The sequence below is a fragment of the Crocodylus siamensis genome, chromosome 2 (genome assembly GCF_052110815.1).
Source record: "Crocodylus siamensis isolate JL-2025a chromosome 2, ASM5211081v1, whole genome shotgun sequence".
In the NCBI taxonomy this organism is placed as follows: Eukaryota; Metazoa; Chordata; order Crocodylia; family Crocodylidae; genus Crocodylus; species Crocodylus siamensis.
Window position 1 is genome coordinate 123164867 of NC_143396.1, and position 13248 is coordinate 123178114.

General features: G+C 41.4%; 1 protein-coding gene across 1 annotated transcript; it reads right to left on the reverse strand.

Moving 5' to 3' along the window:
• Positions 1–6032: 6032 nt before the first annotated feature.
• On the reverse strand, positions 6033–11658 carry GAR1 (GAR1 ribonucleoprotein). Its single transcript, XM_090036707.1, has 7 exons — positions 11521–11658; positions 10427–10625; positions 10183–10337; positions 8733–8792; positions 7962–8103; positions 6779–6847; positions 6033–6407 (listed from the first exon to the last, which is right to left on the reverse strand). Exons 2-7 carry the CDS (start codon positions 10614–10616, stop codon positions 6394–6396), a joined length of 630 nt encoding a protein of 209 aa, XP_089892833.1. The 5' UTR covers positions 10617–10625; positions 11521–11658; the 3' UTR covers positions 6033–6393.
• Positions 11659–13248: the final 1590 nt, after the last annotated feature.

Consider the following 13248-nt stretch of genomic DNA (forward strand, 5'->3'; position numbering starts at 1 on the left):
GCTTTACCAACTTGTTTTCTTAAATCCAATTTTGTAAGACCCTTTGCCATGGCACAACTTTTTTCCTGTAAAATGTGAAGCATGCCTACTGAACTAGGTGTAATGTCAGTGACATGTCTTGTGACTACAAGAAATGGAGCTTTTCCTCTCAAGTAGCTCTATTTTTCTCCGGATCAGCATGAACAAGAACTGGTTTCCATTTGATAGCTATTAGGGACCTCCCCCAAATTGACCTAATTAAACCAGTTTGTATCTGGCAGCTTTTCACAACAAATAATTGAATTAGACCTGCAGACTCAATTTACCTTGTAACCTTGAGAAGTGGTCCCCTGCAGGGGAGCTGCAAGAGTAGTCCTGTGCATCAAATAGATCAATTTAGAAGTGACGTTGATACAGAATCTTTTAGCATTATTAAACTAAATCAATTTATTTGAATAAAAGACCTGCCACTATCCAATCTGCCAGTCTTTTCAGCACTACCAGCACATTATACAATAATAGAAAGCATATTAACAATTCAATGCATCACCACAAGAGGGCCACATTGACCATTTTTTTTAACGTATCCCTGCTGAGGTCCAAGTAGCTTTTTTCTTGAAAAACAGGTTAACACCTCTTTAATCCTATGCTAAAAAATTATCCAGAATAATTCTTGTGCTATACATGCGCACTTGTTAGATGGAGAAATCTGATTCTCTACCAAAAAAAAAAAATCACCAGCAACTTCAACTAGTTTAGTTTCAGTAGCTCAGCAATTCTTAACTAGGGTGCCTTGAAATCCTTTCAGGGAGTGCTGTGGACTGCCATGCAATGTTGGCACTGTTAAGTGTGCAAATATGTTTCATAGGATAAAATCAGTGATTTCAAATAGGAATCCATAGTGTTAAAAGCATTCTGACTAGCTGTCTTTCTGAATTCTTTGCTACAGAACTGTTCTGTTTCTGTAGCCAAAAAATCAAGTGAAAACTAAGAGTTAACATTTTCCGGGGGAGTTCCTTGAGACAATAAAGGTGGAGAACCACTGCAGAAGCAACTTCTAAAAGCCAATTCCAAATTAGGAACTGATGGCGTTAGCTACATATTTCTGTTTTCCTGACCAAAATGAGAGACATAATAGAAAGCACAGAAGATTTCTTTCAATAGAAAATTAATATAACCTGTGCTTCTAAGGAACCTGCTAATTCCTTACAACCAGTACCAAATTTAGCTTCTTAAACCTGTATCTGGTGGTTATCTACTTTATCAAATAAGAAAATTATTAAGATGTGTCCTCACCCTCTCATACCTAAGCTGTAGCATTTATCTAGTGCAGATCTAAAATGATTTAAAATAATTGTAATGACAGCCTTCTGTACATGGACAAGGTATAGGAAGATTTAGGTGTCAAATTCATTTTAAAAAATATTAAAGCCATGTCTAGACCACCTCCCTCCTGAGTCTGCAAACACTTCAAACTAATTAGGCAAAATAGACCGCTTAAATGCGACTTGAGCATATACCCAGTGCACCTCACTCCCAACCCAGAAAACAGATCTGGGGCATGCACTTGGAGCCATTCTAAAACTGCTTAATTGATAAACTTTTGAAGTTTTTGGAGAGTGTTGGACACAATTTCATGGTGCAAGTGCTGAACCGGCCAGCATGGAGCCATACTCTTCCTGACCTGCTGCTCACAAACAGGGAAAAATTGATGAGAATGTACTAGTAGATGGCAACTTGGGCAGCAATGACCATGAGATGATTGAGTTCAGAATCCTAAGGAAAGGAGGGGAGGAGAGCAGCAGAGTAAGGACCCTGGACTTCAGAAAAGCAGGTTTCAATCTGCTCAAGTAACTCACGGGCAGGATCCCCTGGGAAGCCAGTCTGAGGGGGAGAGGAGTCCAGGAGAGCTGCTGTACTTTAAAGAAGCCTTACTAAGAGTGCAGAAACAAACCATCCCAATGTGTAGGAAGACGAGCAAGTATGACAGAAGACCTGCTTGGCTTAGTAGGGAACTCTTCAGTAAACTAAATGACAAAAAAAAGCTTTTAAGTAGTATACCTTGATTTTAGCAAGATTTTCAATAGTCTCCCACAACATTCTCACAGGCAAGCTAAGGAAGTACAGGCTAGGTGAATGGACTATATGGTGGATAGAAAACTGGCTGGAGCATCGGGCTCAGAGGGTAACAATCAATGACTCAATGTCTAGTTGGTAGCCAGCATCAAGTAGCATACCCCAGGCGTTGGTCCCGGGGCCAGTCTTGTTCAAAATCTTCATCAACAACCTGGAAGATGGCTTTAAGTGCACCCTCAGCAAGTTTGCAGATGACACCCAGCTGGGCGCAGTAGTAGATACACTGGGGGGTAGGGCTAGGATGCAGAATGACCTAGACAAAATTGGGGAATTGAACCAAAAGGAATCTCATGAGGTTCAACAAGGAGAAATACCAAGTCCTGCACTTAGGATGGAACAATCCCATGCACCAGTACAGGCTGGGGGCTGACTGGCTGGGCAGCAGCTCTGCAGCTGAGGGTTACAGTGGACAATAAACTAAATGAATATGAGGCAAGTGTGCCCTGGTTACAAAGAAGGCTAACAGCATATTGGGCTGCATTGGTAGGAGTATTGCTAGTAGGACCAGGGAAGTGATTCTTCCCCTCTATTTGGCATTGGTGAGGCCACATCTGGACTACTGCATCCAGTTTTGGGCCCCCACTACAGAAAGGATGTGGACAAATTGGAGAGTCCGGCAAAGGGCAATGACATTAATTAAGGGACTGGGGCACATGACTTCTGAGGAAAGTCTGTGGGAACTGGGCTAATTTAGTCTAAAGAAGACTGAGAGGGGATTTAATAGCAGCCTTCAACTACCTGAAGGGTTAGATTTCAGGTTCTTCCTCTCTCCGAGGCATTTCTTATAGCAAACGTTTGATAAATATTTTATTGAATAGGCCCAAAATGTTATATTTATGATTTTATTAATGAGAATATGAAGAAGTATGCTCTATTCTAAAAAAGTTTATTTTCTTCTATAGTGAAAATGTCAAACAAAAGAACTCTCTTCAGTTCGTAGAGTTCTAAAATGTTCCCAGAATGTGATATAAGTTGCAGTGCCATGAGCCTCCTTGGATCAGTGAAAAAATTATCTTATTTCACTTCTGGGTAGCAGATTTTTTGCAGCCTTCATTTGGTTTTTTTTATGTAGTGCTGCAGAACATGAATCGTCCCCTGACCAAACTTGAAGAGCCACAGTGGTTGTTAGCATTCTATCCCGCCTAGCAGCCTACATTCTGGTGTCTTCTAAGGCAACGTTTCTCAACCTATGGGTCACAACCCAAAAGTGGGTCACAAGAATATTCCAAAGGGTTGTGAGCAAGTGCCAGAAAAATGCACAAAAGTGCGGGTTTCCCCCTGCAGGCTAGCACTGTTACTGCAGGCTAGCACCAGCCTGCAAGGGGCTGCTTGGGACATGCCCAGCATGCAGCCAGGCAGGGTTATGGGAGCAGCCCCAGCATGCAGATGAAGTTAAGCATATGGGGACCAGAGCCTGGGGACCACCAGGGTTAAGTGTGCAAGTGTACAGGGGATGGGGTGTGGGAAGGGGCAGGTACCTACTGGCAGTGGGGGAAGGTGTGCCAAGGCTGCAGCAGGGCAGGGGACTACAGGTCAGGCACCAGCAGGGCCAGGGGGATGTTTGCAAATGGGTCCCGGTATGAAAAGTGTTGAGAACCACTGTTCTAAGTGATGGAGGTCCACAAGATGCATGTCAGCACTACATGGGACACTATGAACCTGTTTATTACTTGCAGCACCTGTTATAGGGAAAGTTAACCTGGATTATAGTCCTACTTTTGTTACATGTCAGCTCTATGTTCCTGAGGGAGCCCTGGCACCCAGGTTACTGGATTTACAAAGGACTTCTGCTATCCTCCCTCCCTCCCCAACTACCCCTCATCTAACCAGAACTAAGCAGAAGAAAAGTTAAATAGGGATCTCAGGCCGTACATTCCCTGGTCCCAGTATAGGAGACCTATTTAAACTTGATTGACTAAAACTCAGTTGCCATGTTAGGGAATGCCGAGTCAAAGGGGAAATGGGTGACATTTGAACAATGGTTAAATGTTCATCACAACATCCAGCCTGTTAGAGCCCCGATCACAAATGCTGTCATACTTTTCCCAGGAGACTGGTGAAAGTCCTCCCCACAAAGTTTATGAACACTCCAAGTAATCCCCTTAAGTATGTTAAAAGACTACAGTAAGATTTGAACATTATGCAAAGCTGCAGCTTATTCACAGCAGGTAAAATACAAAACACTGATGCTGACTTCACAGTGCAAGCATAGCTAGGCCTTCTGAGAAGCTCTTCCAGTATATCTTCTATATTCATAATAATTTCAAGCTGGCTCCTAGGTGTCCGGCTACTCCTTAAAACTGGTTGTTAATCAGTTTCTTGAGATGTTCCAAACAGCTAGTCACTGAAAAAGGTTAATTCATTTAAAAATTGAGACTGTTTATATAAACAGGATTTTCCCTGTCAATTACAGCTTGAGACCCTCTTGATTTACACAATTAAAACAATGCTTTGAAGAGGCTAGACTAAGAATACAAGAAAGCTGTAAAGCAGCGAATAGTGTGCTTCAAGAGGGAGACATCTCTCTGACACCATCTGCTGTTGTTCTCAGGAAGCTGGGATAAACAGATAGTCTCTTTCTGGTCGCCTGTTTAACCTTCAACGATCATGCTAGGAACTTTGCCCATCAACAAACCACCCAAGTGCCTCGGAATGGTGAGATCCCAGCTCTCGCTCTCTTTCTCCCTCTTTCTTCTTCTCTCTAGGCATAGCTTTCTGAACTTGAATTTTATTAGTTAAGCTTGAGCCAGGTTTCCCCAAATACTCAATTAAACCAGGGTAATATTGTAATTGCTTTTGTTTTCCCTTGCATGTCTACTACTAGTACCATCATAAATCTCATACACTTAGCAATAAATAATTTTTATAGTAAAACTGGTGGTAACTAGCTGAATTTTTCCTTCTCTACTTCCCCTTCCCCGCTTGCTCTGCAGCAACACTTCCTTTACCTAAGCCAAAGATCCCTGTAAAATCCAAAAAAATACCATGGGGTTTGCTCATCAAGAGGCTACCAGTACTAGGACAGTTAGAGCAAAATATTGGGACGTGCTGAGTTTAAGACACATAAGGGGATCAGCTTGTATAGGCTGATTGACCCAGTTTGGCTCAGACATGCCCTAATAAACTGAATGCTGGCCCACAAGGGTGTTGGCTAGACACCCAGCCTGATTCAGAAGTATTCTGCTCACTGTGTGCTTATGTTCGACTACATTTTACTGTTGCCCTAACGAACTGATTCCTGGCACATAAGGGTAACAGCTTGTACATGCTAATCAACCCTGCCGGATCAGGCATGCCACATTAGTGTGTGTGCACGTGCGCATGCGCACATTTGACTGATTTGGTGGCAGGAGGAACCCAGCCCCATTGAAACTGAGTCCTGCAAGATGGATCCATTGGGAGTGAGGACTTACAGAAGGGAAATACAGCTCCACATAGAAACCACAAGTAACACATTGATAGAATTACAAAGACCCTAGAAATGTACCCCTAATAAATAAGCACACAGCAAAGTAATGGGCAAATCTAGTAACACTTCTTCTACTGTACTACCATCAAGTATTTCTAAATGACATAATGCTGCAATGCCACTGCTTCTGCCAACCTGAACATTTAAAAAAACCAAAAAACAAAGAGAGCCAAGAACAGACCTCTCTCATCCATTTCAGCATTTATGTTTAGGTGACCAATAAAAAAGTAATGGATATTTACCATGAATGACTTGTTAAAGAAATGGCTTTCCCAAAAGGTGTTACTGACACATTTATACAAATCAAATGACATATTTCTTAATATTCCCCAAAGATCCTTCCCATTTTAAAATATGACTATTTAAAAATGTACTCTGTAGAAAACAAGCACTGAGAGATTCAACAATAAAAAAAAAGACAGGAAGAATAAGACTTCAGTTCTGGAAATACAGCTTGTATCTTTACATTTAGTGAAACTGCAGTTTCTTTTTACTTGTTCAGTATATCATTTTCTTTCAACTTCAACATGAAGTCACACATTAACTAAAACAGTCTGTAAGAAATGAAGGATGTAAAAATATAAAAAACTGCTTAAGGCAGCTTTAAAAAAAATGTCAAGTATATTCCAAGTGAAGAATCAAGAGCTTCCCCAATTCATCAGTGACCCATTCCTCTTCATCGTTGTTAGGTATCCATTACTCACAACAGCAATTGCTAATGTTTCACTATTTTGATGATGTCTAGAAAATTCCTCTTGCTCTTCACTTCTGTGGATCATATTGTAAGCCAGTAACCTGAAGGTCCATTTTTAACGTCCTCTGCCTATTTTGAAAAAGAGAAAAATATGGACCGAGTAATTCACATTTTGGTTTTACTTGAAGCACTGTTTGTTTTCATTATGTAGTGTCTGCACATAAATGTAAAAACAAACCCATCTACTGTAAAATCCACTCTTATTTGTACTAAACTATTTGTACTGATACCTCACTGTTTTAAATAACACGGAAAAGAGAAATTTAGACTTTAGAGCACCTACCACGATGCACAGACTACTTATTTTTTTCATAACTCTAGTGCAAATGTATACTTCCTTGAAAAACAAGCAACAGAAAAGTACACTGTTAATACTTAATAACGGATTTAGATATTCTGAACTACTTTTTACACCCTGACTTACACTCTAGCCCACTTACCCCTGAAACCTCCACCACCGCCTCTTCCTCCTCTGAAACCTCCACCACCTCTTCCTCCTCTGAAGCCACCTGGAAGTAGAAATTAAGTTTTAAGACATCAGTATACACAAAAGAATGCAACAAACAGCCTCCACATGAAAAATTTGCAACAAGCGTCATCAGCATTACCAGAATGTATAGTACCACGCCCTACTCCTCTTTCTCAAGGTAATACCTCCAGTCCCTTCCTGGGTTCCTTTTGTTCCTTACTACCCCAAAATACTAGAAAGTATTCATGGAATACAAAGCTAATTTATAAAGTTTCTAGACTAAGGCAAACAAGGTTCTTTGGGTAGATGTGATATATTTTATTATAACAACCAAAGAATTGGAAAAAGTGTTCTTTGCAAGCTTTCAGGCACAAACACCCTTCTTCATGGGGAGACGCAACAATCACAAAATCCAAAACATGTTAGAATCTTAAAAAAAAAAAAAATTAAAATTTCAAAGTCCTAACTTTAAAAATGATGTTTTACAAAGTATCTCCAAAAGCTGTTACTTAGAAGGAATGCACAATAAAATGTTTTAGAATTCTTCTTTTGGGGATGGTACACACCCATTCAACAGAAGGGAAAAAAAATAAAAATCAGGCTTTTAATGAAGAACTAGTTTCAATCTTTCTGGGAAGCAGCTGAAGTTACATTTTTATAGCAGAGGTGGAAAACCTCTAACAGTTCATTCAATTCCATTTATCAAGGATACTGTTCAGCCTAGGCTTTATTGCAAAATAGAGCATCTGCTACTACTTTCAGGAGTATAGAAGACCTTCCTGCAACAAAGTTTTCCCTGATATTCAACAAGCTTTTTTCAACTTCATGGCCTTTACATTTGATTATTCTGCCTTGTACACACAAGTTTTTAGAGTGCTGGATCTGTGGCCCTTCCCCAGAACCTAGAAGAAAGAGGCTTTCAGCTGTGGAGGGACCTAGGCCTGCCCATGTGATCCCAGGACTTCAGAAGGTCCCTACATTCAGTTACAGCTGGCTATGGATATGACAGATATCAGGGTATGAAATACAGCTTTTACAAGTCTTCTATGTATTTTTAAAAACATGCCAACAAAGCAACTGCTCATGTGAGTGTTTGATTGGCTGTAGGTATTAACAAAATAATTACAGAAACTGTTTACTTGACAGAAACCTACCTCCACCTCGACCTCCTCCACCCCTGCCACCTCCTCTTCCTCCTCCACGTCCTCCTCTACCACCTCTTGGAGGTCCTTTCTCTCCAGGAGGTCTAGGTAAAAACCTTTGTAAGGGCAGCAACTTTGCTGGGTCAATATAAAACTGGAAGAAAAACAGCACTGTTAGGCTTTAGGAATGCCAAAGAAACCTAATATTTAACATCTCTCTCTCACTTGCATACAAGCATAATTTGAGCTTAATCTTTTCTTTATGTTATCAATTTTAAGTTCTTTCTTTGCAAAGAGCTACATAACATGGACAAAATATTTGAAAATGGCCTTCAGAAAGATAAAGGTTTCCAATTAAGAAAGCAGAGTAAGGTTTCAAAGTGAAGATTTTCTTCTTCTGTTAACAGGGGAACAAAATCCTTGTGAAAGCAGAGAATAAGGGTGGATACAATGTTTTTAGGAGCCTAGAAAAGTTTATCGGAGAACTAAAAATTACAGAAATTAGCATATGAAAGAAGGTGGATTACACAGTTTCATGTAACAAGAGAAGTAAATTTCCAAAGTGACACTAAAGTGTTTCTTAAACAAATGCACAATACAAAGTTGCTTACAGTATTTTAAAATGTCCTAATTAAACAATATCATTTTTTTTTAATTGTGGTATGGATTATCCAAATTGTGCAGTACCAAAAATTTCAGAATACAAATTATGAAAACATTTGTAAAATGGAATTCTAATCACTCATTGAATACATGTTTTACTGCATCTTAAAATAAACTCACCTTTTGTAATTTTTTGAACGAGGAGGCTTTCATGTTCTCTGACAACTTAACTGAAAAGTACTGAGACTTTCTTTAAGGACTATATTAAAAAGTAACTTCAATTATAATTTATCTCAAGAAATGGATAGGCACTGATTTTATTTGTAGGTTAACTATTCAAATATCACTTGCTACTATCCCAAGCAATACCTCTCATTACTGTAACTACATTTTCTCCATTCTGTGTTTTAAACTTTAACAACATAGCAATAAAAATTCATCAGAAAAGCTTAAATGCAACTACAAAACCACAAATTTGAGTGCTATCCTGTAATGTAGGCTTTTAACTTGTCTGAGACAAAGGAGGAGTAATGAACTACAAAATCAGCTCAGTTCACTTCTTCCTTAGGAATGTGCTTTTTATCAAAAGAAAATTCAAATATAATCCTGAAGAAGAAAAAGTGAATCAGCAAGTTACATTCAGGTCAACATCCCCACAATGAGGGCCAAAAATCTGGAAGCTAAATATGGACTCAAGTCCATGTTTTCTGATTTTCAAATATACGTAAAAGTTTAACATTGAGCAGCTGTGCTAAGTGAGAAAGTAGGGAGAAGATTTAATAGTCATACTGAGAAAGGAGAAGCCTGTCAAACTTGCTTTTGTTGTTTATTCTTCTGTTTACCAAACCTTCTTTCTGCCTCTTACAAATAACATAAACAGCAATAAATGAAAAAAGAAGCACCCATCCTAGAGTCACTACCATTTGGAATACCATAATAATGTGTAACACACACACGGCACAGCTTCTTGAACACAGTATTTTAATGCAATGGCATTTAATGCAATGACATTACAATTCTAAAGTATAGATATAAGAAAACTATTGCCTCATTAATGATCACTTTTAAGATGGTCAAATAGGCAGTAATCCTTAACTTCACAGAGGAAAAGATAAGGAAGTAAAAGACATGGAACAGGCGAGAAACCAAAGTCAGGAAATTTTTCCCCAAGTTATTCACTTAGTGGCAAATGACTTCAGCCCAAACTTAACTCTCATTATCACCAGTGCCTGAAATTCAGATACCTAAGTACTGTACACATCAGTTGCAGTTCTCTGGGAGAAGGTAGGAGTAGGGGTGGTTGAGTGTTTATGAACTGAGAAAACCGTAGGACAACTCACTGTTATTAACAATACCCAGAACAAGAGACTCCACTTACAGATGCACACTAATTCTCACCTATGTTGCTTTATACAAAGTCTAAGCTAAACCAAGAACAAAAGCATGCCAAGCTTCTATACTGAGAGATACTCTAGTATAAACTCTCATCAGTTTAAATACACCTGCATAATTACACACGTTTAACTAGTAAATCTCTCATACATAGACAAGACAACCTATTGTTAAAAATCACAGGACCACCTTATTTAATAACTGACACAAACACAAATAGCGTACTTCTGAAGGATACAAAGTCTCGTAGCTGTCCGAATATTTCATCCACTTTGCCGATCTGCTCTTTGTTATCCAAGTATACGGGTGCATTGAAATAAGGCACTCTGTTTTCTTCCGTCGTACATTTACAAACAATGTCATCTTCACAGGGATGCATGAACTCTCCCAAAACTGCATTAAAATTTATTTTTTTAGATCTGCAGTGAAACCTGGAACTCTCATCCCAACTTAAAACAAACAGGGCTCTTGGGATAACTTACGAACTACGCTTTCTGGTGGTCCTTGGTCATATCCTCTGTTGAAGCCTCCGCGTCCACCTCCCCGTCCAAAGCCACCTCGTCCGCCACGATTGAAGCCCCCTCCACCGCCACGATTGAAGCCCCCTCCACCGCCACGATTGAAGCCCCCTCTTCCTCCTCGACCTCTACCTCCTCCCCCTCGAAAAGACATTTGCGCTACCTGTTAAATTGGGATGAGGAAAAATACCAATTAAACACAAAACCAAAGGGCACATCACTCCTTATTTGCTTTATAAGGTAAAGTTTCACTCTGGTTTGCAGATTGAACGCTTGGTCAACTCTTCTGTTCCCTGACTAAAACGGGGCCCACATTTCAAATCCTCTCCCCGCTACACGTTCCCAGGTCTGGTTTTACAGGTGTGCCCCTTCTCACATCTCTGCCCTTCCTCCTGTCCCCAACTCGCACAGTCTGAACCTTCACAACGTCCTGGCTGGTCAATCAGCTAAAATTAAAGCTACCGTGACAGCCATGTGTAGCAAACAGATGAGGAAGAACAAGGGATACAAATGACCTAACATGACCCTGGTGTGTCATTTCAAAATTGTTTAAATTGTTTCTTTTGGCATTACTAGGTCGGATATGAAATAAGCTTGTCCTGCCATTTTGTGCAAGGGATTCTGGCTAATCTCCCACCAGAACTGCATAAAACAAGGAGGGATGTATTTACATGTGCACATGCCCCCACGCTTTATTCTCAACTGTGGGAAACGACGCTAAGCAAACATGTTTGTGCAATGCAAGGAATGGGGCAAGTGGAGACAGGGCGATTAACAAAACAGGTGCCGAGGCAACCATGGGTGTCCCAGGAGGCAGGTCTGTCTCTCTGGCAGTGACAACCAGGAGCGGGGCAGTGAGCCTGTAGCGCTGAGGGCCCAGGAAAGACAAGAGGCGAGAGGCCTGGATTTGCAACTCTACCAGGGGACAGTGGGCAGCTGGTCCTGTAGCTCCCCCCGCCCCCCCCCGGGGGAGAGGGGCCCCTCCTGAGGCGGACATGCGCGGGACGGACGGGGAAAGGCTAGGGGTCCCCAGGCCAAAGCCGACCGCCGTCACTCACCGGCAGGCGCCCCACGTGGCCACCCTCCTCGCGCTGCCGGCTACTTCCGACGTCGTCACTCACACGCGCCTAGCTAATCTCAGCAAAACTGGGCGTGGAGGCTGTAAAGCGAAACGTTTCGTCGTAAACATAGAAGGGCGGGAAGGGGACACAGAAGCCAATTTTCCGCCCGCTGCCGCTTTGCGGCAGAAGACAGTACTCGCTTAGGGCGCATGCGCAATATGCCTAAAGGCGGGCTCTCGGGAGGGGTTGATTGCCAAGTGACGTTTCTCCCTTCCCCTCCTCCGGACTGTGAACAGCTGCAAGGGGTGAAGAGCTCACAACCGGCGGCGCATGCGCAGAAAGGTTGGTGTCTCACCCTTCCTTCAGGCGGTGCTGCGCGCCTCTTTGCCCCGTAGGCTGCTCTTGCTGTGGGGAGAGGCCGGAGGGTTTTTTCTGCGCCCAGCACTGTTGTCACCGACACAGAAATGTCCTGTGCAGCTCGAAGACTTTAAATTAAAGCTATTTGCACTTGCCTATGATGTTACAAAATGAGGATAATGTTTTCTAGTTAGTATTCCTCTTGCAGATGAGTACCCAAAGTGGAAGGCAGTGAAAAATAATGAACTTATCCTGGAAAGTTTCACTGCTTGTGCACCAGAAGGATTTTATCTTTGTAGCTCTGGAGCCACTATAACACTGCTGTGAAATTTGCCAGGTGTAAAACCAGGATTTTCTTTCACCTCTGCTGTATCATTTGTAATTGGTGCTGTTCAATTTTCCACCTTTATTTTCTTCTCTAGCTCTTCCTTTTCACTTCGTCTTTGAAGGCTATGTTAGGCCTTGGTCTTATAAACGTTAGAATATATAATACTATAGTTGCTTCAGGATTTGATAACAGGGCTATCATACTTGGGTCAATTTACAAAAGATTTGGATATTTAAGTTGAAAAGGGAAAATAAGGAGAATGTTCCCCTAGCCTTCATTTCTTTTATGCCAAATAATTATGAAAGTTGACAAAAATTAAATTAAGGTTGTTACTATATATACACACACACACATAAACACACACCAAGGAACTTCTCCATTTAAAATGTTAAGAATTTCAGGGAAAGAACATAAATGGTGATGAGAAAGTAGCTCATAGGCAAGCTCTATCCTCTGTTCATCTGAAGTATTCATGGCAAATTATCACATATATTCCAAATCATCCTTGATTCTTCCCTTTTATAAATATCCCCTATTCATCCAACAACAATGGGCATGTTTAACATGTGGTTACATTTAGGGTGCTGACAGACATGCAAGCCCCTGCTCTAACTCGTGGCACTTTACATAAAGTACCATGAGTTAGAGTGTCCTGTCCCCCCCATCCCAATAGACATTAATCTCTTGGGTCAGGGTTGTGGGGAATCAAACTCTGCTTTGAAGCTGATAGAGTGGAGGAGCCTGCCTGCAGCCTCTCTTCCCTAGCCCTGCCTGCCCCCACCCAAATCTGGTGCTGTCTTCAGGAAGCAGGTGGGGAGAAGGGGAGGGGAACAAGCTGAGGGCTGGGGTTTGCCAGGCCTGAGCTGGAGGAGGAAGAGCTAGAGGGCTTGAGGCAGGAGGGATCCAATCAACCTGCCCTCATCCTCCAGCTCAGATTGGGTAAATACTAGCCCACAGCTTGCTTTCCCTTCCTTCATGCAGACAACACTGGGAGTGCTGCAACAGACTGACCCTAGTTAACAGAAGTTTCCTAAGTCGCT

Bases quoted from the DNA above. Each gene is read 5' to 3' on its own strand.
- GAR1 (XM_090036707.1), bottom strand. From the start codon at position 10,616: ATGTCTTTTCGAGGGGGAGGAGGTAGAGGTCGAGGAGGAAGAGGGGGC. The intron at 8,104-8,732 runs GTGAGTTTATTT...TTTTTCTTCCAG, and splicing joins CGTTCAAAAAATTACAAAAG to TTTTATATTGACCCAGCAAA. The intron at 6,848-7,961 runs GTAGGTTTCTGT...TTCTACTTCCAG, and splicing joins TGGAGGAGGTCGAGGTGGAG to GTGGCTTCAGAGGAGGAAGA.